We start from the raw sequence: 26,571 nt of genomic DNA, 5'->3' as shown, positions 1-26,571 counted from the left end.
ACCACTCCATCACCGGGCAGCACCGGTTTATGTGGTAACAGCACTTTAGCTTTCGCACATTAAGTCAGAGGATGTGAACCCTCTGCTTCATCCACTGAGCTGTAACTGATGGATGTGATACTGTGTCGCTTCTTGATTGATGTAATTGAATAAAGTTATCTGATTCTGGTTCAATGTATCAGTTGGCTGATATATCCGGCTGATATTTGTACTATTTGGCGTATTGGCTATCGGACGTAAATCTCCAGCACAGGCCAATATTTATTTGGGCCAACCATCTGTCTAAAGAGTGTGTAAACATTTATTTGAACACTTAAGTGCGTAGAGCAGTGCACAAAACATGACTCCCATGTAAATATCAACTGGACATCGGCCATGAAAAAAACAACATATCAGATTATCGCTTAATTTAATTTACCATAACATTTTGTTTAATGAATATTAATAAGCTTCCAACAGCCCAACAGGGGACATAAGGAAAGATGCTGTCCAAACTGGATCCACCATTGGGAACACCCCCTGCCTGCTCCGGAGGGATTTACAGCAGCACATTTAGTCAAAGACTGATCGCACCAAAGTGCAAATGTGAACACTTCAGAAAGAGTTCCTGCTCCAGTTAAACTGTTTAATGCACAGAGTTCATGTGTATGCACTCTTTTAAGTCAGTGTTCTCTGCTTCAACACAGTACTTTCCTGAAAAGGATTAATACAAAGTATCTATCCATCCATCCAATTTAAAATATGACAACATGTTAAGGTGTCTCTGATGTGTCTCATTCAGGGGAGGATCACAGCAGTGAAACCTCTGGACTATGAGATCAGTAAGGGCCACTACGCTCTGGTCATCACGGCAACAGACCAGTGTCCCATACTCCCTCTGCGGCTCACCTCCAGCACCACGGTATGGAGGATACCCACACTTTACTGTCATAGCAACTAAATAAAACATAAACATTATTTACAATAAATGTAAGTTTTAATGTCTTTTGGGCTTTAAAAAGTACTTCTCAATGTAGTGTTATAGTTTGTTGAATCCTGTTCAGTGAATACATAATTTACGACCCATGTGACCTTGATAAGTTGTTTGTAGCAATGATAAAACTCTGGATTGACATTTGCCCTCAAACATTCTGTGTGGTGTGCAAAACGTCAAGGCGAGACTACAATATGTTCACGCTTATGGAATTCAGATTGAACATGAACTGGCAAACAAGAACGTACTATTAAGTTATCAGGCTTTTTAACACACACTTATTTTGAGGGATGGAAATCCTTATAACCTTAATTAATCAATCAAAATTCAAAGTGCTTTACAGACATGAAAATACATTAAATCTTCCTAATGTTTTACAACTACTCTCGATTTAAAGTGTATTATTGTATTTAGGTTGAAGACAGTGGCTCAGCGTGTTAAGTCACCCATTAACCAAGATCGACACTTCCACCACACTTTCTGATTAAACCTGTTTCCTTCTAGGTTTTGGTGAATGTGTTGGACATAAATGATGTGACGCCCACGTTCCCCAGACCGTACGAGGGCCCTTTTGAGGTGACGGAGGGCCAGCCGGGGCCCCGAGTCTGGACTCTCAAAGCCACTGACGAAGACTCAGGACTCAATGGCAAAATTGAGTACAGCATCACAGGAGGAGATTACCAGAGTATGTGCTGGGGTTTGGTTACTTCCACGTTCTTACATTAAGCTTTGGGAAATACACAAATGTTGAATCTGATTAAGGACTTACGTAAATTTTAATTACGTAAGGATTCTCACTAAAGGCTTGTAAAGGCATTTTAAAAGCAAAAAACTATCATTTCTACAATTTGTTTAGTCCCTCCACAATATTTCAATAAATATCGTATAGTGGGTTTTGCATATTGTTACATTCCTAGGTTATTTCCCACTATCTTATTTAAATATCTTGTCTACTGCCAACAAACCAGCGTTTCACCATGAAAAAGTACATCAATATTTGCATTTTTCAGAAAACCTCCCATCCCTCCTGTCCTACCTGTAACGGACGCTCTTATCTCTTTACAGTAGTATTATATTATAATACTACTGTTTGTGAATGTTTCCTTGTTTATAGCTAGCACCTTAACACAACTTCCTGGTTAATCTTCTACTCATGGCTAAAGGAAGTTTCACGGTTACCATAACAAACAGAGAAACAAACCGCGGTGCTATTTTGGGCTGAATTTGGGTATTGGTATCAGGAAACATTTAAACGTCAATCAATTTTGCATTTTTTGTGTGTTTACATTTGTTTTCAAGTCTTTGAATTCCAAATAATAAACCAAACATTTTAGAGACGTTCGTCCAAATTCCTCTCCCCGAGTTAATTAAAGAACACAATATGGGTGGATTATTCATTTTCATATGTAAAAAATACTCCAATGCGTCCACTTTACCTGAATTCAAACTTACCTTGCCCAAAGTATTCCTAAGAAAGTCTTAAACAAGGCTTTGTGTCTTTGTTTCAGATGAGTTCATGGTGTCTCCGGTGGAAGGCGAGCTCCGAGTGAGGAAGGACGTGGAGCTGGACCGAGAGACCACTGCGTTCTACAACATCACAGTGACGGCCCGCGACCTCGGAACGCCCTCGAGAAACAGCTCCGTGCGTACAAATACTGTGTACTCCACAACGAGGGCTTGCACCGTTGTTTCTGATTAACACGCTCATGCGGTTGGCTAATCCTCCAGCTAAGTGCACCTGATCGTGAACTATGCTAAATATATCAACAATAAGATCTACAAATACAAGCTGTGGCAAGTATTTGACCATGTTTGACCAAATTGCGATGGATTGACAACTGGTTCTTTCATCACTTGTGAGAAGATTTGGTCTGGAAAAGTGTGATGTTGTTTTTTTTGCGACGATATCAATATTTGACTGGATGCTGATAACCAATATTTGCCAATATCAATAATACGATGTTAAAATCCCTAGAAAATCCATCTAATGTATGTTAAAGTTTTAGTTCAGTTCACAAATGTACATTTTTGCTTCGTAATAGTCATTTCAAAATGTATTTTTGCTTGATTGTGTGAATGTACAGACAGATTTTTAAGCCTAATTGTTCATTTTTACTCATTATTTTGTTCAAAAAGACAAATCCAATGGATAAACTGGCACACACAGACTGGGGCAGCCTAGAATAAATAGTGGTGACAAATATCATCTAGTTGTTCATTATTGGACCTCCTGATATTGGACTAAGTAAGGTTTTGTAGTTATTGTCATGCTTTTTAACTTCAGTATGGTTTATTTTCCCAGGTGATGGTTGGAATCTTGGTCCTGGATATCAACGACAACAACCCAGTGATCCTAAACCTGCCCTATAACACCAGCGTCAGTGAAGGGGCCCCTGTGCACTACTCTGTGGCCAGAGCTCGAGCCACAGACGCCGACAGCGGACGAAACGCACTCCTCACTTACAACATCACCGCCGGCAACGTGGACGGGGCTTTCTACATCAACGACACTGTAAGATATGTGTGTTTTATGGGGCTGAGTGGTTAGTTTGACTGAATAGCTATTAGTTATGATTCTTCTATTATAATATATTCTGATTAATTCAAATTGAGCATTAAAATTGGGACTAAACCAGGATTAAAGATAAAACGAAACGAAACCTGAACTAGATCAAGACTAAACCTTTTACAAAGATTGAATTATGTAATTGTAATGATTAAAATTGTAATTTGACAATCGTTGTCTGGACTATGCAGACTCTATGACAAAAGATGTTTTATAACAAAGACGCTATGGAAGGCATTATTAAATAAAAATGTTAAAACAGCATAAAAAATAAAGTTTATTTTTAGAGCACAATTTGTACACAAAGTCCTTCACACAACAGGACAAACTGCTTGACTTGTCGGTTAATCCAAAAAATAATCACTGACTAAAATAATAGTCAGTTGCAGTCCTAGTTGACCGTAAGCCAAAATAATTGTAAAAACATACACATACAAAATAGTGCTGCATTGTACCAGATTATAGCTGTATACATGAGCTAATCATCCCTGGATGTTTGTTTTTATATTGTGTAATATGAGCTGTGTTCAAGTCATTTCTCTTCTGGATCAATAAAAGTCTAATTAACATAAATACATTAAAAGTATTGACAAAATAGTACTGGAGCACCCAATGTCCACACTGTAACATTTGCTGCTATATTTGCTGATATTATACCTATTCCTCACACATTAATATGCATTTTTATTTCCATTTAGTGTGCAAATGTCTGAATGTTAACTAAAAACATCATTATCATCATAAAGCTGTGGTGTTCTCCGCCTAAAGCCAATTGTAAACTGGATATACCGTACTGTAATTTCACATAAATGTCATCCATCCATTTAGTTCCATGTTTCTGTTTCAGACCGGAGTTGTGCACGTGAACAGGCCGCTGGATCGAGAGCGAGTGGCTGAATACAGACTGACCATCACCGTCAAAGATAACCCCGAAAACCCACGCATCGCTCGCAGGGTAAAGCCCCGGGACGCCACGTTTTACACTTCCAAACAGTCACGTTTGTAATGTTCGGGTAGAGAAGGGGAAGAGGGTCGATACATGAACACTTTGAAGATTCTTTCAAGCTTTTACTTCCCAGAAGGAAAGGTTTGAAACAAGCCCAAGTCCAAAACCGATGTATTTGTATAGATTTCTTCGGTGCTTGAAAACTGCCTAAGAACTTGTTATTTCCTTTGTCTGAAATGTCGTCTTGACTAAATCTTGATCTACTCCACAATATTTGCGGTGGTCCAAACAAACACGTGAAAGAAGCTTTATTTTATTTATTTTACTCTGCTTTTTGAATAACAATTTTAGTTGAATATAAGATTTTTTTATACCCAGTAATACTCAACCTTGCTTTGGCATCTTTGGACAATTATGGTAATTAAACGTTTAATCAACTTTGGTATCTTTGGTATCTATCAAGCATGTATTTGATTCCGGTTGTTTTTATTCTTCAAATATACCATGAAATACTGTACATACATTCATAACGGGAGCAGTGTCTTCTCTTGCTTAAAAAATCAACCAAATTAGTCACGATAACAGTTACTATAACAAGTCAAGTTTATTTATAGAGTGTAATTCATACATGAGGCAATTCAAAGGCCTTCACACAACAAGAAAAATGCATTAAAATCACAAAACAGATAAAGACATAAAACAGAGGCAAATAAAATAATTTCTGTCATATGCATAGCTAAAGAAAAACAGTTTTTAGCTTAGATTTGAACACTGCTAGAGCCACAGGAGCACAGTGCAGAGACCTGAGAACAGGACTAATGTCATGGTACTTCCTGCTTCTAGTCAGCGCGTGGATAAGTCTCTCCAAATCTGGTTTAGACACTATACTTTTGATTTTGATGTTTTTTAGATGGTAAATAGCTGCTGATGTTATTGATTTGATGTGGCTGTTAAAGTTCAAGCCCGAGTCCATTTTTACCCCCAGATTGAAAAAAAAACTTGATTTGTCGGTTTTAGAGCGAGACTCTGGAGGTGACACTAACACTTTCTCTTTGTTTCTGTGAGACGACGATTTCAGTCTTATCTTGAGTTTAGCGTGAGATGCAAGATAGTTTTTACACAAACATCCCCTTGTTATTGTGTTCGTGTACAAAGTTAAAGGCAGTTGTAGTTCAACTGTGGTGAAGGTGTCAAACAGATGGAGTGAAAAGTTGTGAACAGAAACCACTTGCAAATGTGTTTCTTCATCTTGTATGATTATATGTATCTGCTTTGTCTCTGTTAATTATATATCCCTTGTTATTCACATTCATAAATGGATAGTAAATAAAAAATAGATACTAAATAATGACGGCACAAATTTCAAAAAGGCGGGAGGCTACAAATAGAACTTGTATGTTAAAGGTCGGACCACTCATTGAACTAAATACAGTTAAGTTTTATATTTTTAAATGTTAAGAATGTATTCCAGAAAAACTCATTTTTTTAGGTTTATAATGTCACTTCCTGTTTGTAATTGATGACATCATGCTAGGAAAACACTGGGCAAAAACTCATCTAATGTCACAATTTTGTTTATTTGACAAATGTAATATATGAGAGCAGCTTTATTTTGTTGAATTGATGTTTACAGAGTCAAAGAAGTTGTTTCTTTTGTCTAAATCATGCCTAAACCTTGACTGGAATGAGTGTCCTTAGTGTGATGTCACTTCCAGTAATTTTCTGCGGATTTTTCAACGTTTTCTCCACAAATATCTACTCGATTGGTGTAAGACTATAATTTATATTTACAACAGGTATATTTACACCAAATGAAGTCAAAAGTAGAAAATCGTACAAACCCGTCATAGACACTTTAAGTCAGGGGTGTCCAAACTTTTTTCACCAAGGGCCGCATTTTGAAACTTAAACGGGGCAGAGGGCCACAAACAACTTGACAATGTCGAATTTGTTGAATGACAAAGTGAATCATTCGAAATTTTGCGTTTGACATAATTGCGATGAGCCTCCACACCTTTAATTAGACCTAGAATATTAATATTAGGTTGGTATAACATCAATATGGCTGAATTTTCCCAATTTCACAGTAAAAAGTACTAGTTTTTGTTGTTTGCGCCAACATAGCAGGAAGCCGGAGGGCCAACAAAAATTGGTCTGAGGGCCGTATTTGGCCCCTGGGCCCTAGTCTGGACATGCCTGCTTTAAGTATTTTCTGACTGGAAGCTAAACAAGCACAGAAACATAGCATTGTTTTATAACAACGCTTGCAGAATTTGCTTCATTGTTGTTACCGTTTATTCCCATTGATCATCCTGAGTTTAATGTCCTTGTTGTCCTCCAGGACTCGGACACGCTGGTGATCACGATCCTGGACGAGAATGACAACAGGCCGTTATTCAGCCGCACGAGTTACAGGGCTGAAATCACTGAGAACTCTCCACCAGGTACAGCTCGCTCACGTTAGACTCTCTGCAGCTGCTGTTTACTATTTAGAGCAATAAGAACACACACGGTGGAGACTTGTGGTTTGTCTGTGTCGCGGTCTACTCTACTTCCTGGATTTGTTTGCACACTGCCTTAATGAACAGAAGATTTATTTTGAAAGTAGTCAATGTGTATACACTGTGACTTACATTAATCGTTGTTTGAAGACGCAGGGGAATGCTTGAAGCGTTTTTGTTTTTGTTTTTTACTAGTTCTATTGTTTTGCAGTGAGAAAGCATGATAAAGAGGACATGTTGATTGTTCAAAGAAAGAAAAATAGACATCCAACATAGGCAATAAGGCCAAGACGTTATCAAAATAAAATACATTTACATCTGCCATCTGCGAGTGTGATTTGTTTGAATTTTCTGCAACTCAAGTAAGACTTTTTTTTGTGTTTGTTCCTCTTTCTCCGATAAAGAAGACAAGTTGTTCATATTTTACTTACAATGTACACGCTACAAAAAATGTGTTGATAACAAATCCAGGGTGTTCAAAATCAGTTTTTTTCCTCAAGATAGTAAATCTTGCATTTAGCTACCGTATTTTCCGCACTATAAGGTGCACTGTCAATGAATGGTCTATTTAGCGAAACAAAACATGCACCACACAAAATCGCTTCGAGGTCAGTAACCACAACCAGAATTAATCCATATATAGGGCACACTGGATTATAAGTTGTTTTTTGAGAAAATGAAAGGCTTTTATGTGCGCCTTATAGTCCGGAAAATACGGTAACCAAATTTTACTTAAAAATCACTCAAGAAAAGTACATTTAAAGCTACGATTGAGCGATGAAATTATATCAATTTTTCGTTTTTTATTTTGTGTTGTATGTTTGAAAAGTACATTTAATCACACCTGAAGCACTGACTGTGTGTGTGTTTTGCAGGCAGCACAGTGACAGTGTTGAATGGACCTGTTCTGGCGGAGGATAAAGACATCAACCTAAACGCTGTGGTCAAATACAATCTGACCGGAGCCAGGGTGGAACTGTTCACCGTGGATCCAAACACTGGTAACATTCAAACTCACTAGCACTGAGGAAATTATTGTAAATGTATTTGTTTGTATTGCAAAAAGGAGACAATCATGAACCAATTTTTTTGAATAAGTTGAGTGTTGTTGAGATTTTTTTGTTTTTACAGGTGTGATATTGGTCCGTACCGGGGCAAACCTGGACCGTGAGGCCTTTTTGGAGCCCAGGGTTGAGTTGTTCATCGTGGCAGAAGACGTGGGTGGATTAAACAGCAGTGTTCCTCTGACTGTGACCATCCTGGACCAAAACGACAACCCTCCAGTGTTTAAACCGCCCAGCTTCAGTGTGCGACTCCCTGAGAACAGCCCCACAGGTGAGTGAGGCAGGGGCATTGTTTTTTAAAGGTGGGCTGTGTAACTTTTCTGATGGCGGGTCCGCTGGGAAGAATACTAAAATAAATGTTACAGAAGACTGAATACCTGCGTTAAAATGTATATTGTAACATATTCTCTTATATACTCTATACTAATAATATTATAACTAGGTGTAGTTCAAAGCTTGATCAAGTACCGCGATCTACTCACTTTGATTTTAAGAAAGTAAAAGTATATTGAGTTTAATGCCAGAAAACCACTGTCATGAAGTATAATAAACCGCTGGCAAAATGAGGTTTGCATAAAGAAAAAATGCATTTAACCTATTCATATCTAAATTTGTGTAGCTTGAAATGGAGAATTTGTAGTCGTTGGCCCTATAGCCTTTTTATATTTAGTACACAACATTCTGATATTTTGATACATTGTAATTGTGAGTTGTGATTTGTAACCCCCCCCAAAAAAAATATTTAAACTTAATAAAGATATAAACTCAATACATAGTTGGGCTGAGCAAGTTTGAAGGTCATTAAGGTTCACACTTCACATTCACTACATTCAAATTGGGACAAAACCAGGATTAAAGATAAAACCAAACGAAACCTGAACTAGATTAAACTTTTTACAAATGACAAGTCTGTATTTGGGTGCCTGTCATGTCCATCTGCTAATCTCCTTGTCTGGTGTAGGTGTGGTCGTCACGCAGCTCTCGGCCACTGACGCTGACTCCGGCTCAAACGGCTGGCTCTCGTATCGCCTCGAAAGCGGGGCCCAGGACCGATTCGTGGTGGACTCTGTCTCCGGTGCCGTCCTGGTCGGGAACTCCACCCTTGACCGCGAAGAGCGAGGGTCCTACCGCCTCGTTGTCATGGCGACGGACCGCGGCACGCCCCCGTTGACCGGGACGGCCACGCTCACTGTGATCCTGGACGACGTGAACGATTCGAGGCCGCGTTTCCTGGAGCCGGTCACGATTATAAATGTGAATGAGTCCACGCCGCCCGGTGTAGTAGTCGCCACATTGACAGCAGAGGATCCAGATCTCCACCCCAGACTGGAGTATTACATCATCTCCGTGGAAGCAAAGGATGATGGGAACAGCCCGGTGGGCGGCCTGCAGGAGTCCTTTGGCATCGATTTGCACACTGGTGGGTGAGACACAGGGCTCGGTCAATGTGGATTTATTTTTGTTGAAACATTGAGAGGAGGGTACTTATGTTGGGTACAGAATCACATTCACTGTAATTTAAAGAGAGTTTTATTCTTGCTCACGCCTGCTTTGGTTCTTGTTTAAGACCTGGTTTGGACTTGTTTTAGTCCAGGTTCCGACAAAATGAGTTCTCTCAAACAAGGGGATAAAGTGATATGTCTGATCTTTTGGGGTTCATGCTATGATTCATTCACATTTTATGCAATACTTGAACCTTGATACTTGTGTTGTATTGTTAAAGTATGAATATTGTTATCGAGATTATGCAACTTTGCTGGTTTTGTTTTGGCTTAGACCTGGTTTTGTTCTAGGTCAGGCCTGGTTTAGTGTTTCCTGGCTCTCATTTCCCACTCTTCCACCCACACTTCAAGTCTAACAGTTGTGTTTGTGTATTTCAGGTGCAGTCTTTGTGCGAAACCCACTCAACCGGGAGCTGGTGGCTACTTTTGAAATAATCGTGTCTGTCCATGATAACGCCAGCGAAGTTATAGACAAGTCCGGCAGCGTCCCAAACGGTAAGCCGATAATTAACACGAACATACCAAGACTATTAGGTTCAAACTTTTTTTAATTACTCTTCTTATTGTCTTTAGCGAGGCTGACCATCAATGTGTTGGATGTAAACGATAACGCCCCTCGTTTTCGGCCGTTTGGAGTGACGAACTTCACGGAGCAGATTTTGGAAGGAGCTCAACCCGGGACCACGCTCCTGTCTGTGTCCGCTGTGGATCCAGACAAAGGCCCCAACGGACAGGTCATCTACCAGCTCCTGCACCTGCCGCGAGGGGATTATGTCCGACTGGAGGACCCTTCCACTGGTATGAAAACACATTGTATTTCTATGTCTGTGTTTGATATGAGAACCTTTATTTGTTCTCCAAAGAGGAAATGGCAGTTTTGCATCAGAAAAGTACAAAAACAGAAGAGTAACAACATTGATAACAGCCAAATGCTTAACTTAACTTTAAGAATAAACTTTGAATAAGATACTCTACCGATAAGTATAATATAGTACTATAATACAACAAAACGTCTGTATCAGTGACTCTGGTATATGTACAAAAATAATCCATGTGCATCTAAATGTGATAAGTACTTGATGCTGTGACATATTTTCAATCAGAGAGCATTCAAATTCCAGTAACATGTTGTTGTTTTTTTTGTAGTTGAGTGAAACTAATTTTGCCTTCATCTAATTACAAAGTCTATTTCTTGATCATGAACGCGGAAGAACATTCTGATGTTTTTGGAGATCTTGAAACGTCCCTCATCAAACGTGCGCATAAGTAATGACTCCATGAAGACTCTGGAACGTGTACGAGTTATGAAAGTTAAGAATATGTTTGGGCCTCATAACAGTCCGAAGTTAAGTAGCTCCCTCTGTCAACATGAGGAATCTGTATTACTTTAATGTTTTTAATCATTTAAGTTACAGTAATTTAAATGTTGCATTGGATCACACAGGCAATTTAGATGTTACTACCGTCCTCCTCTTCTCTAAACTCTTCTCTTAAATGAATTTTAATACACACAGACCATTGCAGACAGGGAGCACCACACAAAAGCAGCGGTTTTGGACCTACTCTAACCCAGTCATTTGACCCTTTGGGAAACTCGCTCAACTCAATTTGAATACACTGTTTCCCCTGCTGAAAAAAGTAATTAATCATCAATAATTTGTGGTCAAAATAGCTCTTTGTTGGTCTTACTAACGCCTGTGGTCTTGCAAAAATATTTAGTTTTCTTTATATTGATCAATCTTGAGTTTTGATTACATTTTACTTTGTCCTATTAAAACAAATACTATTAAAACTAAAGCAAAAATGCAAAATTCCCTGAACATAAACAATACAGACTTTTAATCATTGCCGTTGCACACAAAGAATAGTCAAACTCGTTCCTGCATAGTCTGAATTTATTGCCATACTATGGAATATTGCGGACAAAGCAATAAGCACTTGGCAAAACCCGCCATCACAAAAGTTACATCGTGCACCTTTAAATACTCAGTGTATATCTACCGTTCCATTTGCACATGTTGTTCATTTACTCTCGCTAACTTGAACTGTAAAGACTTCATTGCTTGTGTGTTATTTCAGGCAAGATTGTGGCCAACCAGACCGTGGACTTTGAACAGATCCATTGGCTGAATTTCACCATAAGAGCCCAGGACCACGGCAGCCCTCCTCGATTCGCCGAGCTCCCGGTTTATCTGCGCATCGTAGACGTCAACGACAACAACCCCATCTTCCTGCAACCCACTTATCACGTACGCAGTCACGAAAAAGACTCAATAATACTTCATACTCTGCATTTTAGTGTAAACAAACCCTGTTGTTTAAATTTATTTACATGTGTTTTGATGTGTTGAAGGAGCAAGTTTTCGAAAACGTGGAGTTGGGGACCACCGTAGTGCGAATCCAGGCCGCAGATGCAGATTCGGACCTCTTTGCGGTGCTTGAATACAGTCTGGTGGATTCAGAGGGCAAGTTTGGGATCAGACCAACCACTGTAAGTACCAAATACAGTCAGATACTTCCTATTATAAGTATACATGTGAACAGGGCTGCAATTAACGAGTATCTATTGTACTTTGAGATTTTTTAAATGCATTTTTAACCAAATAAAGGTTGACTGAAGGCTTTCTTTTCGTATGTGTTTTAGAGTCTATGTAGTCATAAGATGAGATAACCTTTATTTTATTCTATAAATGAGGAAATTCCAGTGTCCAGACAAAGTTTACGATGATCAAAATACAACTATGATTCTTTTTTATAGTCGAATAGGCACCATTAGTCAAGCATTATTGTCCCAGCTTTATTCAACAGACACATAAATGAGTTTGAGGAAACTCTCATTCTTGACTGTATAGACTTTGACATTTTGGAATAAGGTGATGAAGAAAAGAGGAGTGGATGGAAAGGCTGAGGTTTGGCTGCTGTGGAGAAAATCAGAGCAAGAGGAAGGTTACGGCTTGAAGCTGGAATGAGGGTTAGGGAGGAGGGAGAGAGTGCATTTATAAGAATAACTTGAAAGGCAAAGGAAGCATGGGCGACTGACAGCAATAGACAGGTAACAAATGGTAGGGATTTGTGTTGACTCTGTTATGACACAAAGGAATAGCTCAATACTCGAGGCAGATTTTGAGTTTTTATAAGATTACAAGTGTTTTTTTTTAAGTTTTCTATAAGTTATCTGTTCTTTGTTGTTTACTTCTGTACCTACTTTGTGTTGCAACACTGGAATTTCCCCATTGTGGGACAAATAAAGGCTTATGTTCGCTTATCTTACACAACAATAAAAATCAAAAGCGATTTTTTTTAACACAAATAATGATTCTTTCTTTATGTTAGGATGTGGTGTTAAAATAGTTCTGATGAAGCTCAAGATCGTTCTAATCTAATTGTGTAAAGTTCAATTTTGCTTTTTTCAGTATTGATACTTAAAATTATTATCTAGTTGCATATTAGTTTTTGTATTGATGTGTATCGGATTTCTTATACAGCCCTTGTAGGAAGTAGAAATTAAGTTTAAATGTGTCTTTTCAGACTGTAATGTTTTCAATCTGGTGGTTGTATTTGTTCTATTTTCACAGGGATCTTGAATCTCACTGGGTTTGACTCGTCAGATTTCCTGTACTTCACTTGCTCCCATTGTTTAAGCGCTGAAGCTCTACAGTGTAGCCTAAACATTTACAGTATAATCCAGTTGCTTCTCATTGTGCCACACAGACACCCAGTCTGACCACTCAGCGTCGATAACAAAAAAAAAAAGGCCCCTCCCTGACGCTGCTGGCACTTCCTTCCTAATCGCTCCCCTCCTGTTTGTGCGATAGGGCGAGATCTACATCCTCTCTCCGCTGGACAGAGAGACCAAGGACCATTACACTCTGACCGCTGTTGCCCGGGACAACCCTGGAGGCAGCCCCAACAAGCGGAGAGAAAACTCAGTGCAGGTACGAGCTAAAGAGGGATGTGGATTTAGGTTATTAAAGGACGAGAGAGCAAATGAAAAAGCTCATTTTTTTATACTTGGATTAAAACAGAAAAATGAAGTACTTGTGCCAATTAGTCGGGCATGATGTTATGGAAGGCTCGATTCAGCCTTGTTTTCCACCAGAAACATCTAGAGCTGCTCCTCAAAACCAATGGCTAATTACAAAGTCGGTTACATCAATTAAATATGAGTTATGCATTACCCTTTTAATCTTAATTGTATTTATAACACACTTTTCATTCCAAGGAATCTCAGAGTGCTATAGAGAAAACTACATACACTTGCTAAATCAACTCAAGTAGTAAGTTACTGTAAACCCACATATTAGGACTATACACAACATAAATGTGTGACAAGACAGGTCCTCTTTAAAAATAAATACATTTTCATGCTTTTTTCTGCTATTTAGTTATAAAATATCACATATGTAGATCAATATTGTAAAATGTGTTGATTGTAAACCGCAATATTGATAAGTAACGACTTGATAATAGAAAGTAGTCAATATGTAGGGGCATTTAACCATAGCAAGCAGCAGATTTATTTTGTATGCCCCATGTTTTGTTAATGTCCCGAGTCAGGGCCAGGGCATCTGACATAAAGCCCGCTCCACACGCCACAACACATGGCTCATTGTGCTAATACCAACCGACAGCACAATAAGTGTGTCCCTGTTGATCCAAACACTGTTTACAATCACTAATGGCGCTCGCTCATGGACTCTTGGCAGGTCCTGATCACCGTCCTGGATGTAAACGACTATCAGCCGCGTTTCTCTGAGCGCGTGTACAACACAAGTATGTTTGAGAACGAGCCCAGCTGGACATCTGTCATCACCGTCAAAGCCATCGACCTGGACGAAGGAGAGAACGGAGCCATATACTACACCCTGCTGGGAGTGAACTCAGGTACAAGCGTTCTACACGAGCACAAAAGGTCACTATGAATAAACAGAATACATAAAAACACAAAGGTAATTGTGTGGTATTGGTGTTTTTGAGACTTATACTGTGGTTTGGTGCTTGTTTGAGTCCTGGTGTATGTGCAAATATAAACGCACCCGAAAAGCTTTTATCTGGTGTAGTTTATCAAATATATATATGACCGCAATATACCGGTAATGGTAGAAGCAGTTGTCAAATAATAATGTTAATTGGCAACATTTCAGAAGATGTTTGGTTATAAAAGAGCAGTAAACAGTCTGGATGCCCATAATCTTCAGGCCCTCAAGCCTCACTGCAGTAAAAGGAAACCAGATTCATGAAATCTCTGCATAGATCAGGCAGGGATTTTTCTTTTTTTTACTTTAAAGACTATAATAAAAGTATTTTCCTCACTCTACTAATTTATGATGTGTAGCTTGTTTTTTGTTACAAGTAAAGTTACAATAGAATAAAAATCACATTTTGGATTATCACTATTAGCAGATCGCAAAGGCTGCAATTATCTAAGCTACATTGTGTCCAGATCCTGGTTTTAAGATAAGATAATATAAGATAAGATAATCCTTTATTGTCCACACATTTAAAACATCAACTGCAAAAGGCGCAATTGTGATTTTCAGCAGGAAAAATAAAATCCACTAATTGTTCAGCCTTAACTGTGGTTTCTTTGTCCAGATGCCTTTTCCCTGGACCCAAACACGGGCCTGATCCGCTCGCGCCGCATGCTGCTCCCCACGGAGGAGCACTTTAACCTGACTGTAGTGGCCACAGACCAGGGCCGGCCTCAGCTGAGAGGCACCGCCAGCCTCATCATCACTGTCATCGACGTCAATGACAACAGGCCCATGTTTGTGCCGCTGTCAACCACCATCTTTAACATCACAGAGGTAAGAGCACTGGGAGTATAGGAGCACAGATACAATATATACAATACAGATACAATATTCAAGTGTCAGAATGAAGTCTACTGGTAATCAAAGTCATCCATTAGCAGGACAGGTATTACATTTAGTTCTAAAAGTGTTAAAAATGAGTTTGAATGAAATTAATTTGCTATTGCCGTCATCCACAAACTACTCGTGTTTTGTACCACCAGCTTCAGCTCTTAAAGGGCTGGAAATTATAATTATATTTCAGACAGGCTGCAAATCTTTTTTAAAAATGCAGAATCAAAACTACAGATTTAAAAACCTTAAAGCATGAAGAAAGACTTGATTCATAATTAACAGTTTAAGATTGATTCAGCTTTAGTGACACGGTACTTAATGAATACTCTGACCACAATCCCTTGATTAAGTAGTTATTAAGCCTGTAATTGTGGACTGACTCAATAGTAATTATTTCTCACTGAACATGATATAAATGGTCTTCTTGCATCAGGAATGTCTTTTTTCTATGTATATATTCTGAAGTTATTGAACAATATTTGACTAACTGTATCATTGAATCCTTCAGGAGGAGGAGCCAGGACTGTATGTGGCCACGGTGAATGCCACGGACGCAGATAAGGGAGTGAATGGAGAGGTGCGATACTCCTTTCTCCAGACCGGAGCCGGGAACAGAGACTGGGAGAACTTCCACATCGACGCCATGACGGGAGTGATCGACACCACAGTGAAACTGGACCGGGAGAAGCAGGCCCTGTTCAGCGTACGTCACAGCGCAGTAGTATAAAACTGTTTGAAGACACTTTAATGGCTGATGATCATATTGCGCCGATGGACAAAACGACGCAATATGATTTTTAGATTGATGATTTATAGAAACAGATATGAATTTTCTTTTTTTTTACATGTCTTGTGCATTTGTTGGTGTATTTAATGAAATACAAACCATGTATGTAATGATCTTGGAAGGACCCTAGGAAGAATAGCGATTATTCAGATTATTCGATGATTTTAATAAACTAAACTAAATGATTTTCTAATGAATTCTACACAATATGAATTTAATTAAGTTGAATTTCTCCTACAGCTCATCATTGTGGCCCGAGACTTGGGTCAGCCAGTGCCTTACGAATCCACGCAGCCTCTGCAGGTGGCGCTGTTGGATAAAGATGACAATGAGCCCGTCTTCCTCAAACCGCCTGTGAGTAACACCTGTTTGTTTGGAGTTTTTAGACCCGTAACAATTGTAATATGTGTTGAATTGTATTATTTTTGTATTGGAGGGTGGTGGTCCGCCTTACCAAACCATGAAAGTGCCTGAACACTCTCCTCCTGGGACCCTAGTGGGACAAGTGACCAGAGCAGTGGACGCAGACGAGGGAGCCAATGCTATTGTCTACTACTTTATTGCAGGTAAACTTTGTTATGTTCAGGAAGAATATTTAGTTTCATAAAATATAACACTTATCTCAAAATGTAAGAATTGCAGCTCTTTCATATTTAAACTCTACATTTCTAAAGCATATCTTTAATAAGCAGCGGTTGCACCCTTTCTGGGACATGAAAAGAGCCAAATGCATTTCAAATTTGGAAATACTTTTTAAACCTCAAACCTTTCAAACTGCAAATGACGACATGTTGTTTCATCTGAACAGATTAAATCAATATAGTAACCTTCATGACTGAATATGTTTGAAAAGAGGATGTTTCGCTCCTGTTCATGTGGAGAAGCACTTACATCCTTTACTATCTGGATTGTATTGGAAAGTGAACATGAAAACTAACAAAACATATGACTTTTCCCCCATAATCTATTGTTTTCAGTTGTCACTTTACATTCTGATGCAGTTACTATTGACAGCACAAGGAAAGATAACCAAATACATCTCAAGAATAATGCAAAATGGAAAATAAGCTGCACATTTTATGGAGCCTGTGATCAACACAAGTGTTTGTGGTCCAGTTAAGTTGTAACTACAGCTGGTAATGCAAACCTGTGACTTCAGTGGGAATGACAAGGACTTGTTTAGTTGGTGTAGTTTCAACAAAGTCAGTTTTATCTGGTCAGATTGTGTTAAAACAACAGACTGGAGCCTAACATGAGTAACAAAACGCATTGCTAAGGATATTGTCCCTTTAAAGAATGTTGACATCTAAATTAAAGCTCCACCACGTAAATAAAGCCAAAAATAAAAACATTTCTTTCATTATGGACGTTTTTGTTACACTAATGTAATGTAATGCTTGCCTCTCCACAGACCTGACTCGTAACTTGGCCCAGTAGGTGGCACGCACAATATTTATTTCTGTAGAGCCTAAAATCTCTCCATCAGTCGCCTCGCAGAGCTTCAACCAACAGAAAGTTTGAAAATCAGACAATTAAACTGACATTGGTCAATAAAAGGCGAGACGTTTGGCCAACATTCACAGGAAACTGAACGAGCCGCATTTCCTCTTTTGTTCCAGTCAATAACACTGGAAACTTTTCCTTGAGTCTGGACGGGGACCTGAAAGTGACAAAGGATTTGGACCGAGAGGAGACTCCGGCCTTTTCCATCATCGTCAAAGCCTCCAGTAACAAGTTCTGGACCGCTCCCAAAGGGTCGAGAGCCGTCCGAAACATGAGCCCGGCCCGGGACCCCAGTCTGCTGGAGGTCCGCATCCTTCTGGAGGACATCAACGACCAGACGCCTCGCTTCACTAAGGCGGAGTACACGGCAGGTATGACGTTTGGAGAAAAATACACTGGGTTTAGGCAAAAATGTCCTTGAATTAAGTCAATAATAATATAATTACTTACTTATTTAGCCTTTATTTAGTAGAAATGTCTTAAAAACAAGATATGTCAGATGTTTTTGTCTAGATTTAAGTGGATATATCTCATGAAATTTGCTGTGGCAATAATTACAATACTGACTTATATATGAAGACCAATATTTACATTTTGTTTTTTGTGCAATTAGATTTTAGCTGTGAAGGGTCAAATATGTCTATTTATATTTATATCATCTGCAATACATCATGCAATACATTTTATTAAGACATAGACATAATAAATGCCTAGTTCGCTCTTATTTCCGAATACATAATGTGAAAATCAATGTAGCAAAAAATCAACCCTGGTTTCATTATAACTTCAAAATCTGAACTAAAACTAGGAAATCTGTCGTTCTTTCTTGTTTTTCTTGATCGCAGCACCCACACAGAGCCAAAAATACTTGATTATCCTCTGTGTGATTTCAGGAGTGGCTACAAACGCCAAAGTGAGCTCCGAGCTGATCAAAGTGCTGGCCATAGACAACGACATCGGAAACAACAGCGTGGTTCATTACCACATCGTCACCACGCAGTACTTCCAGACGCAGAACAACGGCAGCGAGATCGTGGGAAACGCCTTCACCATTGGTAAGTTGTCCCTCCCCCCTGTCTCTATCTACAGTTTAGTTTGGGAGATTTTAGGCCTTCTCTCGATCAACGTGTAAGAAATAAAAGTCTGTAGATACTTTTTAGGTGTCATTTTTAAGACTATTGACACTTTAGAACGTGTCGTCGGGATTATAGAATGGACGCAAATGGAGGAAAATGGAAGTAAACTATGATAATAATAATAATTTTCATCTGCTCCAAGTGCAAACGATGTCATTCTAACTAAAAATAAGCAGTAATTTTAAATTCACAGTGTATAAATCTCAGTTAGCGCGCTTCTCTGATACAAATGACAGAGAAAATGTATTTTTCTAGTCTCAGAATTCTTTAGATAGAGTGAAATACTACTGTGACGCCAACATTTTGTCCAGTAAAAGCTAAAAATCTGGATTTTTCCTTTGTGAAAAATGTATGGTGTAAAATGATCTCCTTTTAAATAAAACATGAACATATGCGAGCGGTTTCATTCATCATTTGTCAAAACAACTTCTCAATTGACAATCTTTTCCTCACTTTTCTTCCCGTTCAGAATTCAGAATGTGTTTCTTTACGTAACATTAAAGGATCTATTAAGAACATGTAGAATTTACATCAAATCAAACTAAACCACGTTGATGCCAGTATTGTGTTTAGACCATTAACTAGTAAAACAACCACGTTCCAACTGGTTTAATTGGTGCAGGCTTAACCGACGGCATCATCCGCACGTACGACCTGTTCGGGGCCTACAAACCCGGATATTTTCAAATGGAGGTTCTGGCCTGTGACATCGACGGACGCTGCACGACCTCCAACGTGAACATCTACATCCTGCGGGACGACCAGAGGCTGAAAATAGTCTTCAAGGAAATCCCGGACGTCGTGCGAGAAAACCAGGAAGAGTTCCTCAACCTTTTGTCCAACATCACCGGAGCCATCGTGAACCTAGACGACATTCAGGTATCGAGTTTGCCTGGTCAGCGGTTTATGCAGATGTGGGTTTGGGAGATTTAACTTTTGGTTTCTCTAGTTTCATGTGGACAAGAAGGGCAGAGTGAACTACGCCCAGACGGACATGCTCATCCACGTCGTGAACAACGAGACCAACACCATCCTGGATGTGGAGAGGTTGACCATAGTTGTGCTTTCTTTCAGCCAAACAAACCAAACGTTTAATCATTCTGCTCTTTTGAAGGTCAATGGTGTGTTCTAGGCTCAATAATCTTTAAAAAACGGTACAAAATTGGACCTTTCCTGAGCAGTTTTAGAATTATCCGGAGCTTTATCAGAACTAGAATGAGAGAATGTATTTAAGTAGCATTTAAGAAGAGTAGTATATGAGAAAGCTTGATTATTTAGTGTTTAAACAAGAGTGAAAAGGCTCTTTTTAACTATCATGGTGCTGCCAAAATCAGTTTCGAGCCTATTCCTTAGTCGTGTGTTCACAGGGTTTTGTCCCGGTTTGAGTCCAATTTAGTCCTGATCTAGACTTGGTTCGATCCTGTTCTAGTCCAGGTTTAGAGGTCAGTAACGGGCCAAAGAGCAAGGAGAAGATCAATCACTGTCTGGATTCAGGAATGTTGATGATTCGGCTGCTTTGGGAAGGACGCACGGACAAGGGTTTGACGTCAGTTTGAATCCAACAGGCTGTGCTCAATATATCGATATCGTGATATATCGGGACAGATCTCTTGGCAATATCGATACAGAGATGCCTATCATGATACTTTTAAACACTAGAAACATTACAACGTTAGAAATTCCATCGCTCTGCACTTCTGAAACCTACAGACTGCTGCATCAAGGCTGAATCTGAGGAGCTGAAAGTGTGACTTAATCATAGGACAGTTTTATATCTGATTAAGGACAGTGTGAACATGGAATTCTAAATAATGTTGTTATTCTACTTAATTAAAACATCATTTTAGGAAACTTTTATCGTAGTTTTAAGGGATATATCCATGAATCAGGTTGTGTATCGTGTTGTATTGGGAGGCACTATGCAATACCCAACCCTACAAGCTACTGCTTTATCCTTGACTCGAAGAAAAAAAGATCTGAGAGTGCAAGCTTGTTTTCATGTTTAGTGTATCTCTGCGCCTGCATCTGCACCTAAAGAAATCTGTTTTTGGTGTGCATTGTGTTACATTTTCCCCTAGTTACTGCTCCTACAATATATCCTTCCCGAGGTGTTATTGATTCAGTTTCAATATCATTCTAGATCTGGTTCAGTTCAGATTTATTCCATGTCGAACTTGGAATAATCTTTAAAACGGGTGTGTGTTTGGTGTGACGTTTGAGACCCGGTAGCGGTTTATTTGCGTCCTTGCCCGTGATTTGTTACCGAGCAGATGCTTAAATCCGCACTCTTTCCGTCTCAGAGTGATTCAGATGATCGATGAGAACAAGGAGCAGCTGAGGAACCTGTTCAGGACGTACGGCGTGGTGGACGTCCAGCCCGCCATCTCCGAAAAACTGCCCGATGACATGTCGACGCTGCAGGTTTGAACGTGGCTCGTCTCCGCGTTAAGTAATGCAGAACGAGAACAGCTTTAGTCGCTCACACGAACAGTAGCTTCACCGTTTGTGGATGAAAAAGAAATATGATGTGATCTTTTTTGTTAAACGCAAGAAAAAACAACAGATATTAGTTTATATTTATTGTGACAGTTTTCATGTAATGCAGGCATGTCCAAACTACGGCCCGGGGGCCAAATGCGGCCCTCGGCTTCCTGTTAAGTTGGTCCAACATCAAAAAGTAGTCAAATTTACTGTAAAATAGGAAAAATTCAAGCATTTTGACGTTGTACCAAACTAATATTAATGTTCCATGTATTATTAAAGGTGTGGAGGAATCAAAACAATGCAGAATGCTAAATAAAATATATATATATATATATTTGACAAATTTGACATTGTCTGGTTGTTTGTGGCCCTCTGCCCCCCACCTTTCAAAATGCGGCCCTTGGTGAAAATAGTTTGGACGCCCCTGATGTTGGCAGCCAAATGAAAAGGCGCATTTACCGCCACCTACTGTAGTTGCACGTTTTCTGTAGTTGCACGTCTTCAAAGTATGTGTTTCACGCTATACCGTAAAAAAAAAAGAGCGAAAGGAAGAGAAAGAGGGAGAGAAAGAGAGTGAGAAAGATTGAGGAGAGAGAAAGTGAAAGAAGAAGAGAGAGAGAAAGAAAGAGCCTAGATTTTAGCATTAGCATCTTGATAACGACACTGTAAAAACCTGTTCCTCTTGCAGCTGGTCATCATCATCCTGGCGGTTTTGCTGTGCTTAGCGGGAATCCTGTTCATCACGATGAACTGGCATTACCGCAGAGTGTAAGTGCAGTTTTGTTTCTTTCGCTTACGCTGCATGAATTGTTGTGGATTTTCTTCTCACACGACGACACTTGCTGGTTGCAGGCACGAGAGGAAGTTGAAGGCTGTCGTCGCCGGCTCGTCAGGTACGACACGTCCGGCGATGCTAGACGTTAAATGCGGTTATCGGCCGAAGCTTTGTAAAAATTCAGTCTTTAATGTTCTAAGATTGAGGTGTAAACTTTATATAATTAGGATTTGGTTCTGCTTTTTAGGAAACCCTGGTCTGATGGACATTTTGGACATGCCCAATACAAACAAATACTCTTTTGAAGGGTGAGTTTTTAATCGCCATTACCGTATTTTCCGGACTATAAGTTGCACCGCAGTATAAGTCGCACCAGCCAAAAAATGCATAATAGAGAAGAAAAAAAACGTATATAAGTCGCACTGAAGTATAAGTTGCCTTTTTGGGGGAAATTTATTTGATAAAATCCAAGACCAAGAACAGGCATTTCATCTTGAAATGCTTGAAATGCTAACGCTAACACCTTCAGCTACATGAGGCACAGACAGAACTGTGGTAAGTGTCTGGTATGTTAACGTAACATATTAACAGTTATTCAGATAACTATAGCATAAAGAACATGCTAACAAGTTTACCAAAGCATCAGTTTTACCCCAAATCACTAAATCCATTGAATTCTTCTTCCTCTGTGTCACTTCTAAACAAACTCCGGAGGTAGAAGAAGTGTTGATTCTTCTTCTGTGTCACTTAGATCCTAGAGCGCCCTCTTGTGGTTGCCAGTGTGAAAATAATCAACATGTAAAATGCGTTTGCCAGTGTGAAAATTACGAATAATGTCACATATAAGTTCCTCTGGAGTATAAGTCGCACCGGACAAAACTATGAAAAAAGGTGCGACTTATAGTCCAGAAAATACGGTACTAATTACAGCAATATGTGAATTCTGTTGTGTTCACATTTGTCCTGGTTTGGCAACAATTTAGTCCTGGTTCGGTCTTGTTGTCCCTGTTTTTTTGAAATGGCGTAAGTCCGTCTTCCACATACGCACGATGCTCGTTCACGATGTTTGCTGCGTTCAGGGCCAACCCGGTTTGGATGGACCCGTTCTGCCGCAACATGGAGCTGGCGGTTCAGGCCGATCACGAGGACGACCTTCCCGAGAACCTGAACGACATCGCCGACTTGTGGAACAGCCCCGCGCGCACGCTTGTGAGTAACTAAAACAGTAGAAATGTGTTTAAAATGTCCTTAAATGTGCAAGTTGAGGTTGAATTATCAGGCAAATGTGAAATGTCTGCTAAATAAATGTATTACCTTATACCCTTTTTTGAACATTTACAACAACACTTTTTTTTATCAGCTTTTTGTACTCAATATTTCAATTTAGCACATAAAAAAACACAATATTACCTTAATTTTGATATATTTCCCACTATATTCTACTCACAGTTACAGTAGATCGAGCTGAAACCTTCTTAAGTAGAAAATAGACTTAGTAGGTGTTAAATATTAAATTAGATTAGATGTACATAAAGGTTATTTTGGTTCATTACTCATTAAATATGTAAAAAGGTAGTTTTCTTATTCAATTATAGCTCAACTTTTGACTGGCTTTGTATTAAAGTAGATTTAGTATCAAAAACTGTACTCAAGTAATGTTTTTTTTTATATTTACTCAAGACTGTAAACACAATCAAACCATACAAAGATATAGAAGAGAAAGAGAAATTGCAACTGCCGACTTGAATTTTTGTGCATTGTCCTGTTTTTCACCACATAGTTCTGTCCTTTTTTCTTAGGGCACGTTTGGTCGGGAGCCTCAAGCCAAACCTGAGGACGATCGGTATCTGAGAGCGGCGATCCAGGAGTACGACAACATCGCCAAACTGGGGCACCTGATGCGGGACGGGCCCATCAAGGTGAGCGACACGTGTGACAGATGTGCGTGAAAAAGAACAGAGCGGATTATGTCTGTCATTTCTAGTTCAAAAACATATACATTTTTCAGAGAGCAGTCAAATTAAAGTGTGTGTGACAGGTTTTTACGGTTTTCTAATTTTGATTTTATTCGGTGTGTTTATACCTGTTGTACATATAAATTATAGTTTTACACCAATCGAGCAGGTATTTCTGGAGAAAACGTTCAAAAATGTGTAGAAAATGACTCAAGGGACAAAGTCAGTCAAAGTTTGTGCAGAATTTACACAAAGAAACTACTTTTTTTTTTACTCATAATAAAAGTGCTCTCATATAGTTTTATTTGTCAAATAAAAAACACATGTGACATGAGATGAGTTTTTGCCCAGTGTTTGCTGGGTAATATCCCTAGTGTGATGTTATTGATTACAAACAGGAAGTGGAATTTATTTTTTTAGCAAAATACAATTTTGCACTTTAAGTCAGTTTTGTGAAGTATTATTTAACTCAAAAATATAAAAGCTAATCAAACTATCATCTAAATCCACCTTATTACATAATTTTTCACGCTCTCAATGTCTTTTTTACTTTCACCTACACATCAATGGAAAGCTTACATGTTTTATTAATATTATCTAGATGAAAAGTAATGATTTTATCTTCTGTGTGATGAAAAACAGTAGGTTTGTGTGCGTATAGATTAAAATATCACTTTGGAAATCGTACGTTTATTCTGTTATGTGTGCTCACGATTAACTGTAAATGCATCCGTTACATGTATTTTATCTCCAACTTCACTCTGAGACGTGAAGTTTGAGTTTGACGTGACGTGTTGTTGCCGTCCTGTCAGGGCTCTCTGCTGAAGGTGGTCCTGGACGACTATCTCAGGTTAAAAAAGCTCTTTGCAGCTCGACTCGTCACCGACTACACAGAACATGAGAGTTCATCCATCACAGAGGTGGGCCTGAGTGCAGCTGCTCCCGTCTGCCTTCTACTGGACACGCTCTGATCCTGCTCTTCTGTTTTCTTAATATCTTTGCTTTTTCTCTTTGATAGGACTGGTCTGAGTGGATTCATTTATGCATGGCCACTGTTCTGGGGTCTTTCTGTCAATGTTTTGCTGTTTTTGCTGTTTTATTCCGTCCTGATTTGTCTATAACCTACTAATTTCCCCTTATTTCTTACTGTTTGTTTTTTTTCTAATCCTAACTTTTTACATTCCTCGCTGAATTTTCAGTTAGTTTTAAATTATCTATGCATTTACACACACAAATAGAACATGATTTACTTATTGTTACATTGCTGAAAAATGTCTTTGTTTTTTATCTGCTTGCAGCTGAACTCCCCGGACTGAGAGTAGTTATTATAGCATCATAGTGTACAAACTGAAACTAAGGATTGCTTTACTTTATTGTATATTGAGACTTTTTAAAAACATTTTTAACCAAAGAAAGATTTAAATTTGGTAACTAAAGGCCTATAGATGGAGAATATGTATAAATTAAGTGTAGTATAGATGAAAATTAGAAACTGTTTATTCTTTTTTGACTGTTTGATTTAATCTTTCCTAGAAAAAGATCTTTTCATATGCGTTTTAGAGTCTGTGATAACTATTGTGATGGTGAAAATGAGTTTATAGATGATTTTTTTTTTTTTAAGTCAACTGGTCATGATTAGTTAATTAAAAGTTACAGCCCTCGTAACTTTTTCTTTATTTTTTGTATCTACAGTAAATCCTTGTAACTTCAAATGAGACTTATAGTACTAAAACTTGCAAAAAATGCTCTTTTTTTTTTGCTTTTTGAACACTATTTTCTTCTTTTCCCATTTCCAGCTACCAGAATCCCTACAACTTCCTGCCCTCTCTCTTGAGCACTGGGCAGGATCACTTACACTTTCCTTCACCTGTCCACAGCTGATCCAGAGCGACCTGGACGACGACGACGACGACGAGCGCCTGGGCATGGGCGGAGGTCGAGGCACGCTGCGTTTTAAGCACAAACTCCCCATGGAGCTGAAGGGTCCGGAGGGCGTGCACGTGGTCCACGGCAGCACGGGCACCCTCCTCTCCTCGGACATCAACAGCCTGCCCGAGGACGACCAGAGGGCCTTGGCGCGCTCCTTCGAGGCCCTCAACTCCGACGGGGGGCTGTACTCGGAGAGGAACGCGCGCACCGAATCGGCCAAATCGACCCCCATGCACCGCCACAAAGACGGGGACACGCACACGCTCTCGGACAGCCCCCTGGAGATCACCGAGTTATGACTAGCCGAGGCCTCGCTGGTCTGAGCCAACAGCACCTGTCGGCGTCTTCCCACCGGCGCCCCTCTTTTGCAAACGGGGTCCGGGGACGCCTACAGGAGGAGTGTGTGTGTGTGGTCTAGGGACTGCCATCCACCAGCCGAGACGAGCCGAGACGGGCCGACACTTCATCAAATGGTCCAGCTTTGGATTTGCGTTAAAGAAAGATTGAATTTTGGACAAAAAAGAGCTACAGGCAGCAAAAGCAAGCACACTGTACAACTAAACCAGCAGATGTCACGCAGCAG

The 26,571-nt window shown here is 39.4% G+C and overlaps 1 protein-coding gene across 1 annotated transcript in view; it reads left to right on the top strand.

Moving 5' to 3' along the window:
- The window catches only part of cdh23 (cadherin-related 23), a 303,992-nt gene extending 277,538 nt beyond the window's left edge, over nt 1-26,454 (top strand). The window contains exons 39-69 of the mRNA XM_072437248.1: nt 782-901; nt 1,478-1,658; nt 2,482-2,615; nt 3,276-3,485; nt 4,387-4,494; nt 6,827-6,929; nt 7,862-7,987; nt 8,118-8,321; nt 9,012-9,470; nt 9,931-10,047; nt 10,126-10,350; nt 11,632-11,801; nt 11,906-12,043; nt 13,368-13,487; nt 14,259-14,436; nt 15,148-15,359; nt 15,928-16,122; nt 16,447-16,560; nt 16,643-16,781; nt 17,826-18,080; nt 18,603-18,764; nt 19,468-19,724; nt 19,795-19,892; nt 21,146-21,266; nt 22,018-22,097; nt 22,182-22,222; nt 22,352-22,412; nt 23,184-23,313; nt 23,904-24,023; nt 24,872-24,979; nt 25,937-26,454. Coding sequence (XP_072293349.1) covers nt 782-901; nt 1,478-1,658; nt 2,482-2,615; nt 3,276-3,485; nt 4,387-4,494; nt 6,827-6,929; nt 7,862-7,987; nt 8,118-8,321; nt 9,012-9,470; nt 9,931-10,047; nt 10,126-10,350; nt 11,632-11,801; nt 11,906-12,043; nt 13,368-13,487; nt 14,259-14,436; nt 15,148-15,359; nt 15,928-16,122; nt 16,447-16,560; nt 16,643-16,781; nt 17,826-18,080; nt 18,603-18,764; nt 19,468-19,724; nt 19,795-19,892; nt 21,146-21,266; nt 22,018-22,097; nt 22,182-22,222; nt 22,352-22,412; nt 23,184-23,313; nt 23,904-24,023; nt 24,872-24,979; nt 25,937-26,287 — 5,037 coding nt within the window. The 3' untranslated portion in view covers nt 26,288-26,454. The remainder of the gene's footprint in view (nt 1-781; nt 902-1,477; nt 1,659-2,481; nt 2,616-3,275; nt 3,486-4,386; nt 4,495-6,826; nt 6,930-7,861; nt 7,988-8,117; nt 8,322-9,011; nt 9,471-9,930; nt 10,048-10,125; nt 10,351-11,631; nt 11,802-11,905; nt 12,044-13,367; nt 13,488-14,258; nt 14,437-15,147; nt 15,360-15,927; nt 16,123-16,446; nt 16,561-16,642; nt 16,782-17,825; nt 18,081-18,602; nt 18,765-19,467; nt 19,725-19,794; nt 19,893-21,145; nt 21,267-22,017; nt 22,098-22,181; nt 22,223-22,351; nt 22,413-23,183; nt 23,314-23,903; nt 24,024-24,871; nt 24,980-25,936) is intronic.
- Nucleotides 26,455-26,571: the final 117 nt, after the last annotated feature.

This window comes from Eucyclogobius newberryi, unplaced genomic scaffold (assembly GCF_026437365.1).
Source record: "Eucyclogobius newberryi isolate DKJ021-1_F unplaced genomic scaffold, fEucNew1.0.hap1 SCAF_8, whole genome shotgun sequence".
Lineage (NCBI taxonomy): Eukaryota > Metazoa > Chordata > Actinopteri > Gobiiformes > Gobiidae > Eucyclogobius > Eucyclogobius newberryi.
This window is presented reverse-complemented; position numbering and strand designations above follow the sequence as displayed.